The sequence below is a fragment of the Neomonachus schauinslandi genome, chromosome 5 (genome assembly GCF_002201575.2).
Source record: "Neomonachus schauinslandi chromosome 5, ASM220157v2, whole genome shotgun sequence".
Taxonomy (NCBI): domain Eukaryota; kingdom Metazoa; phylum Chordata; class Mammalia; order Carnivora; family Phocidae; genus Neomonachus; species Neomonachus schauinslandi.
In genome coordinates this window covers 141,287,674-141,301,329 of record NC_058407.1, presented here as the reverse complement: position 1 = coordinate 141,301,329, position 13,656 = coordinate 141,287,674, and the positions used below count along the sequence as shown (strand labels likewise).

The 13,656-nt window shown below is 50.2% G+C and overlaps 1 protein-coding gene across 1 annotated transcript in view; it reads right to left on the bottom strand.

Moving 5' to 3' along the window:
* Positions 1 to 13,656, bottom strand: part of SEC14L5 (SEC14 like lipid binding 5) — a 35,636-nt gene that overhangs the window by 18,949 nt on the left and 3,031 nt on the right. Inside the window, exons 2-4 of the mRNA XM_021698251.1 lie at positions 2,428 to 2,577; positions 1,947 to 2,078; positions 580 to 708 (exon numbers count right to left, since the gene is read on the bottom strand). Of these exons, the coding sequence (XP_021553926.1) occupies positions 580 to 708; positions 1,947 to 2,078; positions 2,428 to 2,577 (411 nt within the window). The remainder of the gene's footprint in view (positions 1 to 579; positions 709 to 1,946; positions 2,079 to 2,427; positions 2,578 to 13,656) is intronic.

Genomic DNA, 13,656 nt, shown 5'->3' with positions numbered 1-13,656 from the left:
GGGCGTCAGCCTGGGCGTCACCCTCATCTGGCTGCAGTCCCAGTGGCTATTGAGCAGTTGAAACGTGGCCGGTCCGAATGGAGATGTGCGGTGAGTGTCAAATAGAAATGGGATTTCCAAGAGTTAGTACAGAACAAAAAAATGTAAAATAGTTCATTAATAAGTTTTCTATGGATAACACGTTGGATAAAATATATCATTAAAATGAATTTCAGTTGTTTCATTACACGAACAGGCTTCTCTCCTCAGTGATGGGTCTGAGATCTTTACACAGCAACCATTTTAACCAGGACAAAGCACCACAGAAAGTTCTTCCTCTGTCCAGAGTTCACTACAGAAGCCCCAAACATCAGGGGGCTTCAGGATAATGATTATGGTGCCTCCATTACGGGCCGGATAGTTTCCACTCACTATCTTGTGTGTTATGGTCATTATTAGGATACCCATTCTATGGATGAGAAGACTGAGGCCAAGGAAGGTTAAGGATTGATCTTGCCCGATGTCACTTGGGTTGTCAGGTGGTAGAGCAGGTTTTGTGTACCTTCCTCCTTGTGACTGACACAGGAGCCCACACCTTACCCTCTTGACGTTGGCTGTGTACTGTTTCATGGCGATCTTCTCCAGGGCATTTTCGAAGCCAAAGAAGGACCGGATGTCGAGCGAGGCACATTGCTCAAAGCAAGTCCACTCTTCATTCTCAGGGTGGACCTGAAAGCCAGGCAGGGGTGATGACAAGGTCTCAGTGTGAGGGATGCCGCGCCCACCCCCCCGCCCCAGGGGCTCTCTTGGTGATGTGGGCCCAGGGAGAGCAGACAGCAGACAGCACCTAGAGCCCCACCCAGAGAACAATGGAAAGTGTTAGAGAACAAAGAGCCTTCTCATGAGAGGATGGGAGAAAGTGGGTCTGGTGTCTGCATGCCTCTCCCTTAAAAACTGATATATAATAATATATTTAAATGAGTAATATATTTAACATACAATTATATATAAGCAAGTTAAACATAATTAGTATATAATCTAGATATATATTTTAAAGTACGTATTATGTTATATATTTATATATAATATATACATATATAAAAGCAAGGACAAACTTTGTTGACACAGCTATTACGCAGACCCAGGCTTAGTACTTCTCAAACTTCCGTGGGCAGAAACATGACCCGGGAGTCTGTTAAACGTGCAGGTTCCTAGGCCGAATGGGTCCAGGGCGGGGCCTGAAAACAAGCATTTCCCAAGCAGCCTTGGTGATGCTGATTCATCTGTTGGCTGAACTCACTCTGAGAAATACTGCACTAAAAATGATTTATAAAAAGCTGCCACCCACTCAGTTGTTAAGCGTCTGCCTTCAGCTCAGGTCATGATGCCAGGGTCCTGGGATCAAGCCCCGCATCAGGCTCCCTGCTCAGCGGGAAGCCTGCTTCTCCCTCTCTCTCTGCCCCTGCTTGTGTTCCTGCTCTCGCTATCTCTCTCTGTGAAATAAATAAAATCTTTAAAAAAAAAAAAAAGGTAACACACCTACGGGGCTTAGTATGTGCCAGGCACTCTCCTAAGGGGTTTGGATAGTTCACTTCCTTTAATCCTCAACACAACCTATGTGATAGGTGCAATCATTAACCCCATTTTAAAACAGATGAAGAAACTGTAAATGAGGGTGCGTTTCATGGAGGAAGGAAAGGAGAGAGAGAAAAGGAAGAGGGAGGCAGGTTGCCAGGTTTTGCCAACAAAATACAGGATGCCACATTTGAATTTCAGATAAACAGTGAATAATACTTTGTTAAGTATGTCCCAAGCAATACTTGAGATTATTTATACGAACAAAAAAGTATCAGCTGTGTATCTGAATTGCAGATGGAAGCCAGTGTCCTGCATCTTGTAAAGGCCAAGGCCCTGGGGGCAGAGGAGGGGGATCTAGGCTGATGCAAGGTCTGGGGGTGCAGGCTCACGGTGTAGCTGCAGCTTTCATTGACCACCACACGGCTGGCGAAGGTCTCGTTGCGGGCTTCGATGAGGAGGGTCCTCTCCCTCCAGTTCAACACGTTTCTCTGCACGAAGACCACGTGCTCAACACCCGCAATCTGCAAGGGAAGGACAGTGGGGGGGGCCTGCAGGATATGGAGATTTCGCCGAGACCCGGCGAGACCCCGCGGGCTTGCCCACCAGCTGGCCCGGATCCTGTACCACGCCCTCCACCCCCACACCCGACGCCTGCCCACCAGCCGAGGCCCTAGTCCCCAGCCCATCAATCAATCCCTAGGGCTTGGTCCTTCCCAGACCAGCCCTCCACCTCAGTTCGCCATACCGCCATACCGGCACCTACACACACACACTCCGTCCCCCACCTGAACCCGCCCCCAGGTCCCCCACACCCCTTCCGGGTCCCCTCCTCCGCACCCCCCAGCCCCTGGGACCCTCCTCCCCGCCCACCTTCCGCAGCAGCCGTGGGGCCTCCACGCGCAGCCTGCAGCTCCGCTCCACCACGTGCACCGCCCCGTCGGGGCTGCGGGACTCGCGCAGGACCTCACTGCCCAGGAAGACGGGGATCTGCGGGCAGGTGGGGAAGCGCTTCTCATAGGCCTGGGGGCAGAGCGGGAGTGAGTGCCAAGGGGGCTGGTGGCCCCAGAGGGGCCCACTGCCAGCTGAGGCCTGCAGCTCAACCCTCCTCCCTCCTGCTGGGCTGTTGCCTCATTTATAGGAGCAGAAACGTGAATTCCTGGCCTAAGATAAGAGCAGTGACCACTGCTGTTTCACCAACAAGACATCATTTTAACACCTGTCTCAGAGCCGTGACACACGAGTGCATGAGCAATGATTTGGCAAATCACTCTTTGGCCCTGCGTTTGAGATTTCAACCTCAGAAGGAAGAGTGGGCTTGCCTGGGACATTTCAAAAGAAGGCATCTTTCAGGAAAAAACACTTGACATAATCCAACACCTCTTCGTGACAAAAACACTGAACAAGTGAAGAATAGGAGGGAACTTCCTCAAGCTAATAAATCACAGTCAGCATCATGCTCAATGCTAGAAGATGGAATACCTTCCCCCTGAGATCGGGAACAAGGCAACGTCTGCTCAACATTGTCCTGGAAGTTCTAGTCCTGGCAGTTAGGAAGTAAAAGAAATAAAAGGCCTCCAGATTGGAGGACGGGAGTCTGTGCCCAGTTCCGGAATTGCCAGGGAAAGAGCCACTGTGGGGTAAGCCCTCATCCATGGCTGACTGTATCCAAGTGGGGTCTGCTCCAAGCGCCTGTCACAGCCCATGTGCCAGGAAATCGGGATCAAAGCAGCTCCAAAAATAGTGTGGGCATCTGAGGACAGCGCCTCCTCCCCCATCCCTCAGGGCTCCTCCCAGCTCAGAAGGGCAGAGGGGGGTGGGGGCAAGAAGAAATGGAACGGTGCCGGGTGCCCTTGGTGTCACCCCAGGCCCCACAAGGCCAGCCCAGTGTGTCTTCCTGCCGTATGTTGAGCCTGGCTGTCTTGTACAGATGCAGCAGACACAGCAGGGCTGGAATAAGGAGCCCTTGTTCCCCAGCGGAGGGTGCACGGCGAGCAGACATTTGCCCACTGAGGACAGAGCTGCATAACAGAGTGGGCAGATCCTGTGGTGGTGGGCCAGCTGCAAGGGTGTGAGGCTCAGTTCCACCTCCTCCCAAGAGAGGCAAGTCCTTTCCTCCTCTAAGCCTCTTTCACCATCTGGAAAATGGGTACATACCAAGTTTGCCTCCCAGAGTATGAAACCAGGCTGGCTACTTATGCAGAGCCTGGCTCATTTAAAGCAACCAGAATTTTCATTCTCCAGGCAACAAGACTCAAACGACAGCAGAACACAGGTTTGCAAGAACCGCAGACAGCTCCCTACCAGCCATATCTGAGTACTCCCTTGTCACCAAATGTAGGAGGGAGCCAGAGGAGCCGGCTTGGGCTCCCCTCCACTGTAGGAAGAGGGATGCTGACATTTTTTTAAAGTATGTGGAGGGAAAGGGGTGCATGGCTCAGAATTAGACAGGCTCAGTTCATGTCTCTGCTACTTTCTCACTGAGTGGCCTCGTGAGCCTCTGTTTCCTCTTCTGTAAAATGGGGTGGCATCCCCATTTGACAAATGAAAGAACTGGAACACAGAGAGGCTAAGTAACTTACCCAAGGTCACACAGTGAAAACTGGTAAACCTGGATATGAATCCCAGCGTGGCCCAGTCTTCATTCCCTCGGGAGGGCTTTGCTCTTCTGGGCACCTGGGAAACAGCCAGGCATCGTCCCCAGGGCCGAGTGATCACGATTTCCCCCTTCTCCACCTTTAGTACTTCAACTCCTACTCGCTCATGGCCACACTGCCCCTGAGTTTCTGCACTCCCTCTAACTGTAGAGTCTCTCCTGCTTCCCAGATGAAGTGACATACTCAGAACAGGCCTAGATGCCCGGAACATGTCCCACACTCCATAACTGTGGCCCACCAGGTCCCAGGCAATCTCTGCCACCAGCCACCTTCACTCTGCTCCAGCCATGCGAGCCTTGCTGTTTCTAGAACACATTTTTATGGGTTCAGTTGTGCGCCAACCACCCCCCCAACAAAATCCATGTGTCCTACCTAGTTTCTCTGAATGTGACCTTATCTGGAAATAGGTCCTTGTAAATGTAATTAGTTAAGATGAAGTCATACTGGAGTGGGGGAGGGGAGCAGATCTCTAATCCAATATGGCTGATGTCCTTATAAAAAGGGGAAATTTGGTCACAGACACTCATACAGGAAAAACATCATGTGAAGATGAAGGCACAGGTCTGGGTGATTCCTCTATAAGCCAAGGAATGTCAACGATTACCAGCAACACCAGAAGCTAGTAGAAAGGCATGGAGCAGATTCTCCCTCAAGCCCTCAAAGGAACCAATCCCGCCAACACCTTGATTTCAGACTTCAGGCCTTCAGACTGTGAGGTAAAACGTTTCTGCTGTTTAAGCCACCCAGTTTGTGGTACTTTTAAATGTCAGCCCCAGGACACTAATGCACCTACCATCTGTTCCCACCACAGGGCCTTTGCATGAGCTGTTCCCTCTCCTTGGACCACTAATCACTTTACTTGACAGTGAAGGAGGAGGGAGGCCTGAGTAACTGGGGCTTCCAGAGGGTAAAGAGACCTGGATTGGGGGCTAAGGAGATGCTCTGGCTTCAGGGACTCATCCGTGCTAGTCCCTCTTCCTGGGACATCTTCCCCCACCTTCTCCCCTGCAAGGCCGCCTCCTTCCCTATTCTGTCCTTTTAGCGTATTCGTTTCCTTGATACCATTTATCACACCCTTCAGCTGATCCTAGCTTGCATGTGGCGTGCTGAAGGCCTGGGCTGCATGCTTTTTCCACAGCACTAACCTCATACGTGTCTGTCTCAGCTCTTGGCACACAGCAGGACTAATAAATGCCCACAGGCAAAGAAAAAAATAATTTAAACTTGTTGATGATCCAAAAAGCCCCCAAGAAAGGTGTCCCCAGAGGGGAATGACAGGCTGTGGAGACAGAGCATCCAACTGAGCTTCGCCAGGCTGACTTCCTGTTGTAACAAAGCTCTGGGTAGAAGAGCTCCGTCTGGAGCCACCAGATAACGGTGGAGGGCGGAGGGCTGGTGGGCAGCAGAGGCTGCTGGGGCACAGCTTTCCCTGACCCTGAAAGGGAAGGTGCTACCTTCCTCAAGTAGCAACGATGGAGCTAGGCCAAGCATTGGAGCGGGGAGCAGGTCAGAGCTCAGGTCCCATCTGGAAGGCAGGGGCCCCTAAATGAAGAGTCCATCCCAGGGCTATATCTCCTGCCGGAAAGTCCCCGGGGTTGTGAGGCCCAGTGTCAGACATTGTTGCTACTGACGTTTATGGGGCACTAACCGCATCATTTATTTGTATGGTGCCCCAAGATGGAAACTAGTATTTCCCCATTTTACAGATAGGCAAGTTGAGGCTTGGGAAGGCATCACACAGTCAGTAAGTGGTGGGGCTGGAGCATAGGCCCATCTGACCCAGACCCCAGCCCTGAACCACCCTGTCCTGCCTCTCAGGGGATTTTCGTTACATCACAAGTGTCAATAGTTTGGAAATACTGAGTCCTGCTGGCCTAAAACCAATGAATCAGGGGTACATTTGCCTTTGGCACATCACAGGGTCTTATAGGACCAAACAGTCCACAGGATCCTCCCCACGGGCTCCTGTCCCAACAAATCATGCCTGAGCTTCTCTGTGCTGAACAAGCACATGGTTGCCTCCCCGCCCCTCCCCAGGAACACAAGGTAGCAGAAGGATTCAGTTACAGCCCTTCTGCCAGGTGGCTAGAGAGGGACACCCAAGCCTCCTCACTCAGAAAGGAAGCTGGTCCAAGGCCCAGAACCCGCCCATGCAGGACCGCAGCTGGGGTAGGCAGAGACTAGTGGAAACTTCCGTTGACTGCCTCCCATGCGCCTCCGTCCTGTAAAAATCCACAGTGACACACTTAGCATGTGGAGATGGGCAGCTGGACTCCTAGCCAGACCTGCCTACCTCCAGCTGGGCAGCCTCGAACACAGGCATGTCCCCTTGTCTCCCTTCAGGCTCATCTGTAAAGTAATTCACTCCCAGTGAGCACCTGGTTGTACCATTTCCTTCATTTGTGCGTCACACCTGCTGACAAGAAGTCATGGGCCCGTGGCAGGGAGCTTCTCCTCCTCCCACCAAAGCCCCGGGGCTTGTCAAAATGACACAGTCAACACTCAGTAGGCATTTACATGATGAATGAGTGAATGACAGCATCCCATACCCATTAAGGGCACAGACTCTGGGTCCAAATCTCTGCTCTGTTTCTTACCAACTGTGTGGCCTTGAACGCGTCATCAGGCTCTCAGTTCCTTAATGTGCTCGTTTGTTAGAAGGAGAATAAGAGAAGTAGCTACCTTGCTGAGTGGTGGGATGTGGGGGGGGGGAATAAAGGAGTCCGTTTTTGTAAAGTGCTGAGAACAGTGCCTAGCACATGGTTCGTTCTACATAAGCATTTGTTAAATAAATTTAAATTTGAAAAAAGAGTGAGATTCTATAAAGTACAGAAAAGCTATTTCTGCTAATCACTTGACAGCTGCTCCCTCCTCCCCCACCCCTCCTTCCTTCCTGCTCTTCCTCATGCAAATTCAAGAAAAGCTGGAAGCTGCTTACCCCAAACCTTCCACCAAGAGTGTGGAAAGAAGATCCAAACTGCACTAACGTACTCTGGCGCAGTACTTTGCCTTCCCTTTCCATGCTGCAGGCTGGATTCGGGGCACTGAGCACTGTATGACCTCACACGAGGCACACACCTCCCGTCACACTCCTCAGGAGCCTTTCTTGATGACCCCCACCCGCCCCCTGCAAGCGTGGGAGACCCCAGGATTGACGAGTATAAATCCTCTCAGGTCCCCCAACTTTTTAAAAAAGTGAGATAGAATTCTCATACCATAAAATGCACCCTTTTTTAAAACATTTTATTTTTTTACTTGAGAGAGAGCAAGAGAGAGAGCACAGCAGGGGGAGCGGCAGAGGGAGAAGCAGGCTTCCCTGCTAAGCAGGGAGCCCCAAGGCAAGAGTAGATCCCAGGACCCTGAGATCATGACCTGAGCCGAAGGCAGATGCTTAACCGACTGAGTCACCCAGGAGCCCCTAAAATGCACCCTTTTAAAGTGTTTGATTCTGTGGGTTTTAGCACATTCACAAAGTTGTACATCCATCACCACCATCTAGTTCCAGAACATGCCATCACTCCAAAAAGAAATTCCCTACCCATTACAGCCAACCCCTAGTGCCCCTACCCCAGCCCTAGGCAACCACTAATCCACTTCCGATCTCGGCAGATTTGCTGTTTCTGGACATTCCATGGGAGTGGAATCATACAGTATGTGGCCTTTTGCGTCTGGCTTCTCTCACTTGGCATCGTGTTTTCAAGGCTCATCCGCGTTGTGGCAGGTGTCAGTGCCTCATTCCTTTTCGTGGCTGAACCATATTCTACCGTATGGATTCCCCCCAGTTTTGGCCAAGTTGCTTAGCTAGAGCTTAGGGGATGAGACATCAAACATCTGATGACAACAGTGTCACCCCGGCCGATGAAGGGTAGCGGGCGTGGTAGAACCAGGACAACACACCACTGGAGCCGTTTGACTGCTGGATACAATCTATAAAAACGGGTCCCGTAGCTGGATAACCTGCTGCTAGTGTAGTCAAAGCCAGCTCGGGGGAGGCAAAAGATGGAGACAAAGAGGCGGAAGGACCCTGCAGCCGGGGCACCTGGACGCAGCAAGGGGGCAAGGATCGGGTGTGGGTGGCACGGCAGAAGCAGAGCATGGGGTTTAGATGCTGCCTCTGCCCCTTGCCAGCTCAACCTTTTTTTTTTTTTTAAGATTTTATTCATTTATTTGACAGAGAGAGAGATAGCGAGAGCAGGAACACAAGCAGGGGGAGTGGGAGAGGGAGAAGCAGGCCCCCCGCCGAGCAGGGAGCCCGATGTGGGACTCGATCCCAGGACCCTGGGATCACGACCTGAGCCGAAGGCAGACGCCCAACTACTGAGCCACCCAGGCGCCCTCAACCTTTTGAGACTCAGTTCTCTTGGAAAAAAAGAAAGAGAGAGAGAGAGAGAAGATAACGAGAATGATGGTAATACCTACTTTGTAAGGACTGCAGTAAAGACTAAAGGTAGATAATACGTTTTAAGGCACAGAGCGCAGTGCCAGACATGACATCGTAGACTTTTAAATGGACGAGAGGAACAGATGTTTGTACAGAATCATGCACAGTAGCCAAACGGTAGAAACATCCCAAGTGTTCTTTGACGGATGTGTGGATAAACAAAATGTGGTCCATCCATACAGGGGACTATGATTCAGCCATAAAAAGGAAGGCAGCACGGACACCTGCTACCACATGGATGAACCTTAAAGACATCACGCTCAGTGAAAGAAGCCAGACGCAAAAGGACACATACTGCATGGTTCCGCTTGTATGAGATCCTGGAATAGTCAGATTCCCTGGCAGAGAGTAGAAGGGTGGACGCCAGGGGCTGGGAGGGGCAGGAGGGACGGGGAGTTGGTGTTTAATGGGGGCAGGGTGTCAGTTTGGGAAGACGAAAGAGTTCTGGGGATAGATGGTGGTGAGCGCTGCACAACACTATGAATGCGTTTAATGCTGAACTGAACTGTACACCTAAAAATGGTTAAAATGGGAAATTTTGCATTATGTAAATTTTGCCACAGTTTTTTTGGAAAAAAAAAAAAAAAGAGTAAGCCCCATCTCCTGGGTGGTTTATAGCCCTGCCGGGAGCACTGGCCGTGATTTGGAGTAGAATATCATGTCTGTGTGTTTGTTTTTAGTCAACACCTCTGTCTCTATGTCTGTTTTCTTCACCACTGGATTCCCCAGTGTCCTTGTACAACACCTGGGATGCTCTAGAAGCCCGGCCCATATTCGCTGAAGGAAGAAAGGAAGGAAGTAAGGAAAGGAGGCTGGGAGGGAGGGAGGAGCAGGTGCTGGGGAAAGAAAGCAGGAAGTTGGAACCATTGACATAGATCTACCTGTAAGAGCAGGTGGAGCAGCACAGGACCCTCATCTCCCCAGACACCTGCCAGTACACTGCGGCAGGCCCAGCAGGTAACCTGTGCCCGTGGATCGCTGTTTACGCTCCACCTGCACACAGCTGAGTCCTTGCAGGTGCCGACTGCACACGTGAATAAATGCCTGAGTAGTTCCCGCCTGTGGTCACGAGAGCCATGCAGCCGCCGCTCTTGGCCGATGAATCAGCCCCGAACAAGGGGCCAGGGAACAATTCTGCCTGTTTTTCAATTTCCCAGTCCTGACTGAGGCTGTAGCATGGGGTGCCGTTAATGGGGCCGAGGTATTATTCCTTCCTATTCTATCCTTTCTTTGCATGAATCAGATCTGGATGTCCCTCTGCCCTGGCCAGGACTGTGTCTCTGCCTCGGGAGGTCACACCATCAGAACGCCTGGCTTCTCCAGCACTGGGGGGTGGAACACATAGGCTGGTCGCCCCGCCCGGCAACTGCACAAAAAAACCTGCTGTGGATTCTCACCCACGCACGGGGAGCAGGATGGAGGAAACTCTCCTCCTCTGAACACACTCTGTACCCACAAACTTCCAGGATCAGCTGGTGCCCTTGATGGCTCGGGGAGGGACTGGGAGGCAGGGAGGCCAGCCCAGAGCGTCTTGACATTTAGCGGTATGTCAGGATCTCGATGGGAGGGAAACACTATTTGAGATTTTTCAAGTGTCTCCGGAATGTGCCCAGCCTCTGTCACCTCTGCTTCCCCACGTTCTCCAGGCCTCTGGGATGGAAAACCCCCTCCAATCCATTTAAACCCTAAATCTGATCATGTCACTCATGCTTAAAGCCTTCCAAAGCTCCTAAGGTCCTTGAACAGACAAATTGACCCTGCCAATCACTTTCTAACTCACACTCTGAGCCCAGATGAGCCACATTTATTCCTTCAGAGAGAAGGTCTCCTTCTCTGCACAAAGTGGACCCTCCTGCCCTTGGCAAGGCTCAGCCTGAAGGACCTAAAAGACCTTCAGCTGACAATCAATGGGCCCTCCCCCGTGTTCCTACAACACCCTGTGCATTCCCTATTAGGAATCACTCTACATGGCATTTGCCCGGTTCCTCTCTCTCTCTCTCTCTCTCTCTCAGAAACACACACACACACACACACACACACACACACCACTACAAGCTCCATGAGGGCAGGAAGAGATGGTGTCAGGAGAACCAGAACAAGATAGACATCGTTCCTGCCTTCCTGAAGCTTAATTTAATGAGAAAGACCCATATAAACAAGCAAGGAAGCAAGTGCACAGAATCATGATGCATTTCAAAAAGTGCTAGGAATCCACTATGTTGTAGCCCCTACACCTAGCGTGCTGCTTAGCACACAGTGAAATTCAATAAATATTCATAGGATGCATACACGAACACATGTGTGAATTAGTATTTGCATAAACTAATGAGTGAGGACCTAAAATTTGCTTCTGAAATCATACGATCACTTTGCTGGGCAGTGGATCGCCTCTGTCCTCCCAGCCCAAATCAGAATGTGTCAGATCCCTGTAAGAAATCCAGGATGGAAGATGTCACTTCCCTTAATCTGTTAGCAACAGGATCAGATGATGGGCTCCAGGGAACTAATTTAAACTCATTTAAATAAGGCCCCTGCTGCTTTATTAAAACTATGCCCATAACAACGGGTCCAACTGTAACTGCCCTGGCCTGAGCTGCAAGGATTTACCTCTAGATGCTGCTCCTTATTAATAACTCATTCGCTAAATTACAAGCTGTTTTCAATACAAAAGGCCAGGTCTTTAAATATTTTAACACTTAATTGCTGATGACAGCTCTCACCTCCATAACCCTTCCTCTGTGTGAAAAGCCTATTGCTAAGGAAATTCTACTCCAAGCCATCTTCCTTCTTTGGATTTGCAGAATCTGAGATGAGCTGAAGTCACGGGGCTTGAGAGCCCCACTGGGATCCCGGGGCAGTGCCCGGACAAGAGGCAGCCAGGTCATTCCTGAAACCGCTGTGGCCGCTGGTGCACAAGTGTTTACGGAACATCAGTGCCCGAATCTGGAATGTCTGGCTGTGAGCACAGGCTATGGGGTCAGATTCCCCTAAATTCAAATCTCTGTCATTTACTGATGATGCCATTTACTGAGCATAATGGGCTGAATTATGTCCCCCCAGAAAAGGTATGTTGGATGTGCCCTTATTTGAAAAGAGGGTCTTTACAGAGGTAATCAGGTTAAAATGAGGTCACTAGAGTGTATTTATAAATCCAATATGACTGGTGTCCTTCCTTATAAAAAAGGAAATTTGGACCCAGAGGCACACACACACAGGAAATACGCCATGTGAAGGTTGGAGTTATGCCACCACACGCTGAAGAACTACCAGAAGCCAGGAGAGAATCCTGGAACAGATCCTTCCAAAGTATCTTCAGAGGAGGCTCAGCCCTGCTGACACCTTGATCTTGGACGGTTGGCCTCTAGATTTCTGTTGTTCTAAGCCACCCAGTCATGGTACATTGTTACGCAGCCCTAGCCAATGAATGTACTAACTAGGGGATAGTCTCCATACCCTCTGTAAACCTTAATTTTCCCTCCCACTGCAGCCAAGGCTGCTATGAAAATTCCTGCCTCTGAGCGGGCCTCAAGGGCTGGGCACACAGAGCATCTGGTAGGTAACCTCTGCCAGGCTCTGTCAGCATTGGCTGTCCCCCCACCAGAAGGCCAGGGTCTGTGGGTTCCACCGTGCTCCCCTTTGTGCAGTCCTGATGGAGTGCAGGCATTTGGGACACAGTCCTGGTGGTTGGTAACTGTCCCAGCCAGACTACTCACTGGGCCCAGATGCCACCCCAATGAGTTGAGATCCTCAGCTCTGAGAAATGGCAGAGTTCATGATTGGGAATGTAAATTCTGGAGCTGAACTGCCTGCAGTTGTCCCCACCTGCTTCATGTTTGCTTTGTAGCCTTGGGGAATCCATTCATCCTTCCCATTTCTCAGTTTCCTCCTCTAGTAGAATGGTGCTACCCATAGAACCTATCTCTTGGGGTGCTTAGGAGAAGTACACAACTTAATATTTGAATGGGCTCAGAACAGTGCCTGGGACCTCATAAGCACTGTGAACATGTTTATTAAATAACATTTAAGATAGAATTTGCCTAAACCCACAAATGATCACTACCATTCATGGCAGGGATTTCTTTGGAAGGAATATGTCCACACAAAAACTTGGGCCTCAGTGTTCATAGCGGTGTTATTCGTAATAAGCCAACATTGGAAAAAATCCTTCCACTGATGAGTGGAAAACAAATGTGGTCTATCCAGGCAACGAAATATGACTAGGCCATAAAAAGGAGTGAAGTGCTGACATGTTACAACGTGGATGAACCTTGAAAACATGATGTTGAGGGAGAGAAGCCTGTCACCAAGGGCCACATATTCTATGATTCCACTTACATGAAATGTCCTAAATAGACAAGTTTACAGAGACAGAAAGTAGACTAGTGGTTGTCAGGGGCTGAGGGTGTAGGGATTGGAGAGGACTGCAAATGGGCACAGGGTTTCTTTTTGGGGTGATGAAATGCTCTAAAACTGACGGTGGTGATGGGTACACAACTCTATGAATACTAAAAACCACTGACTTGAACCTTTTAATCGGGTATGTGACTTATAACTCAACAAAGCTGTTAGAACAATACATAATAACAATAAACCTAAATAATATTTCACCAGCATGAACAATATGCCAGGCCCTGTCCAGGCACCCCTGTCCCTTCATTCAATCCTCACTTCCACTCTTGGTAGAGCAAGAGGCTTTATTATCCTCCATTTTCCAGCTGAGAAATTGGAGCAGGGACCCAGCGGATGGATCTGGCTCTTCACCACCATCCATCTGGGAGGAGAGCCCAGATAACCCAGAATCCATTCACAACAGGGTGCAAGCTGACCAGAGAATGGCCTTCGATGCTCAAGGGACCACTGTCTGAAGTCCAAGACACGGCCTTTGTGTTCTCTGCACAAAGACCCCACCACCACCTTCTGGGACCCCACACACAAAGGGACCAAAGACCCTTTCCAACCTTGGATACACAGCTACCTCCATTGTCTTGTTTCCCTCTGTTTACC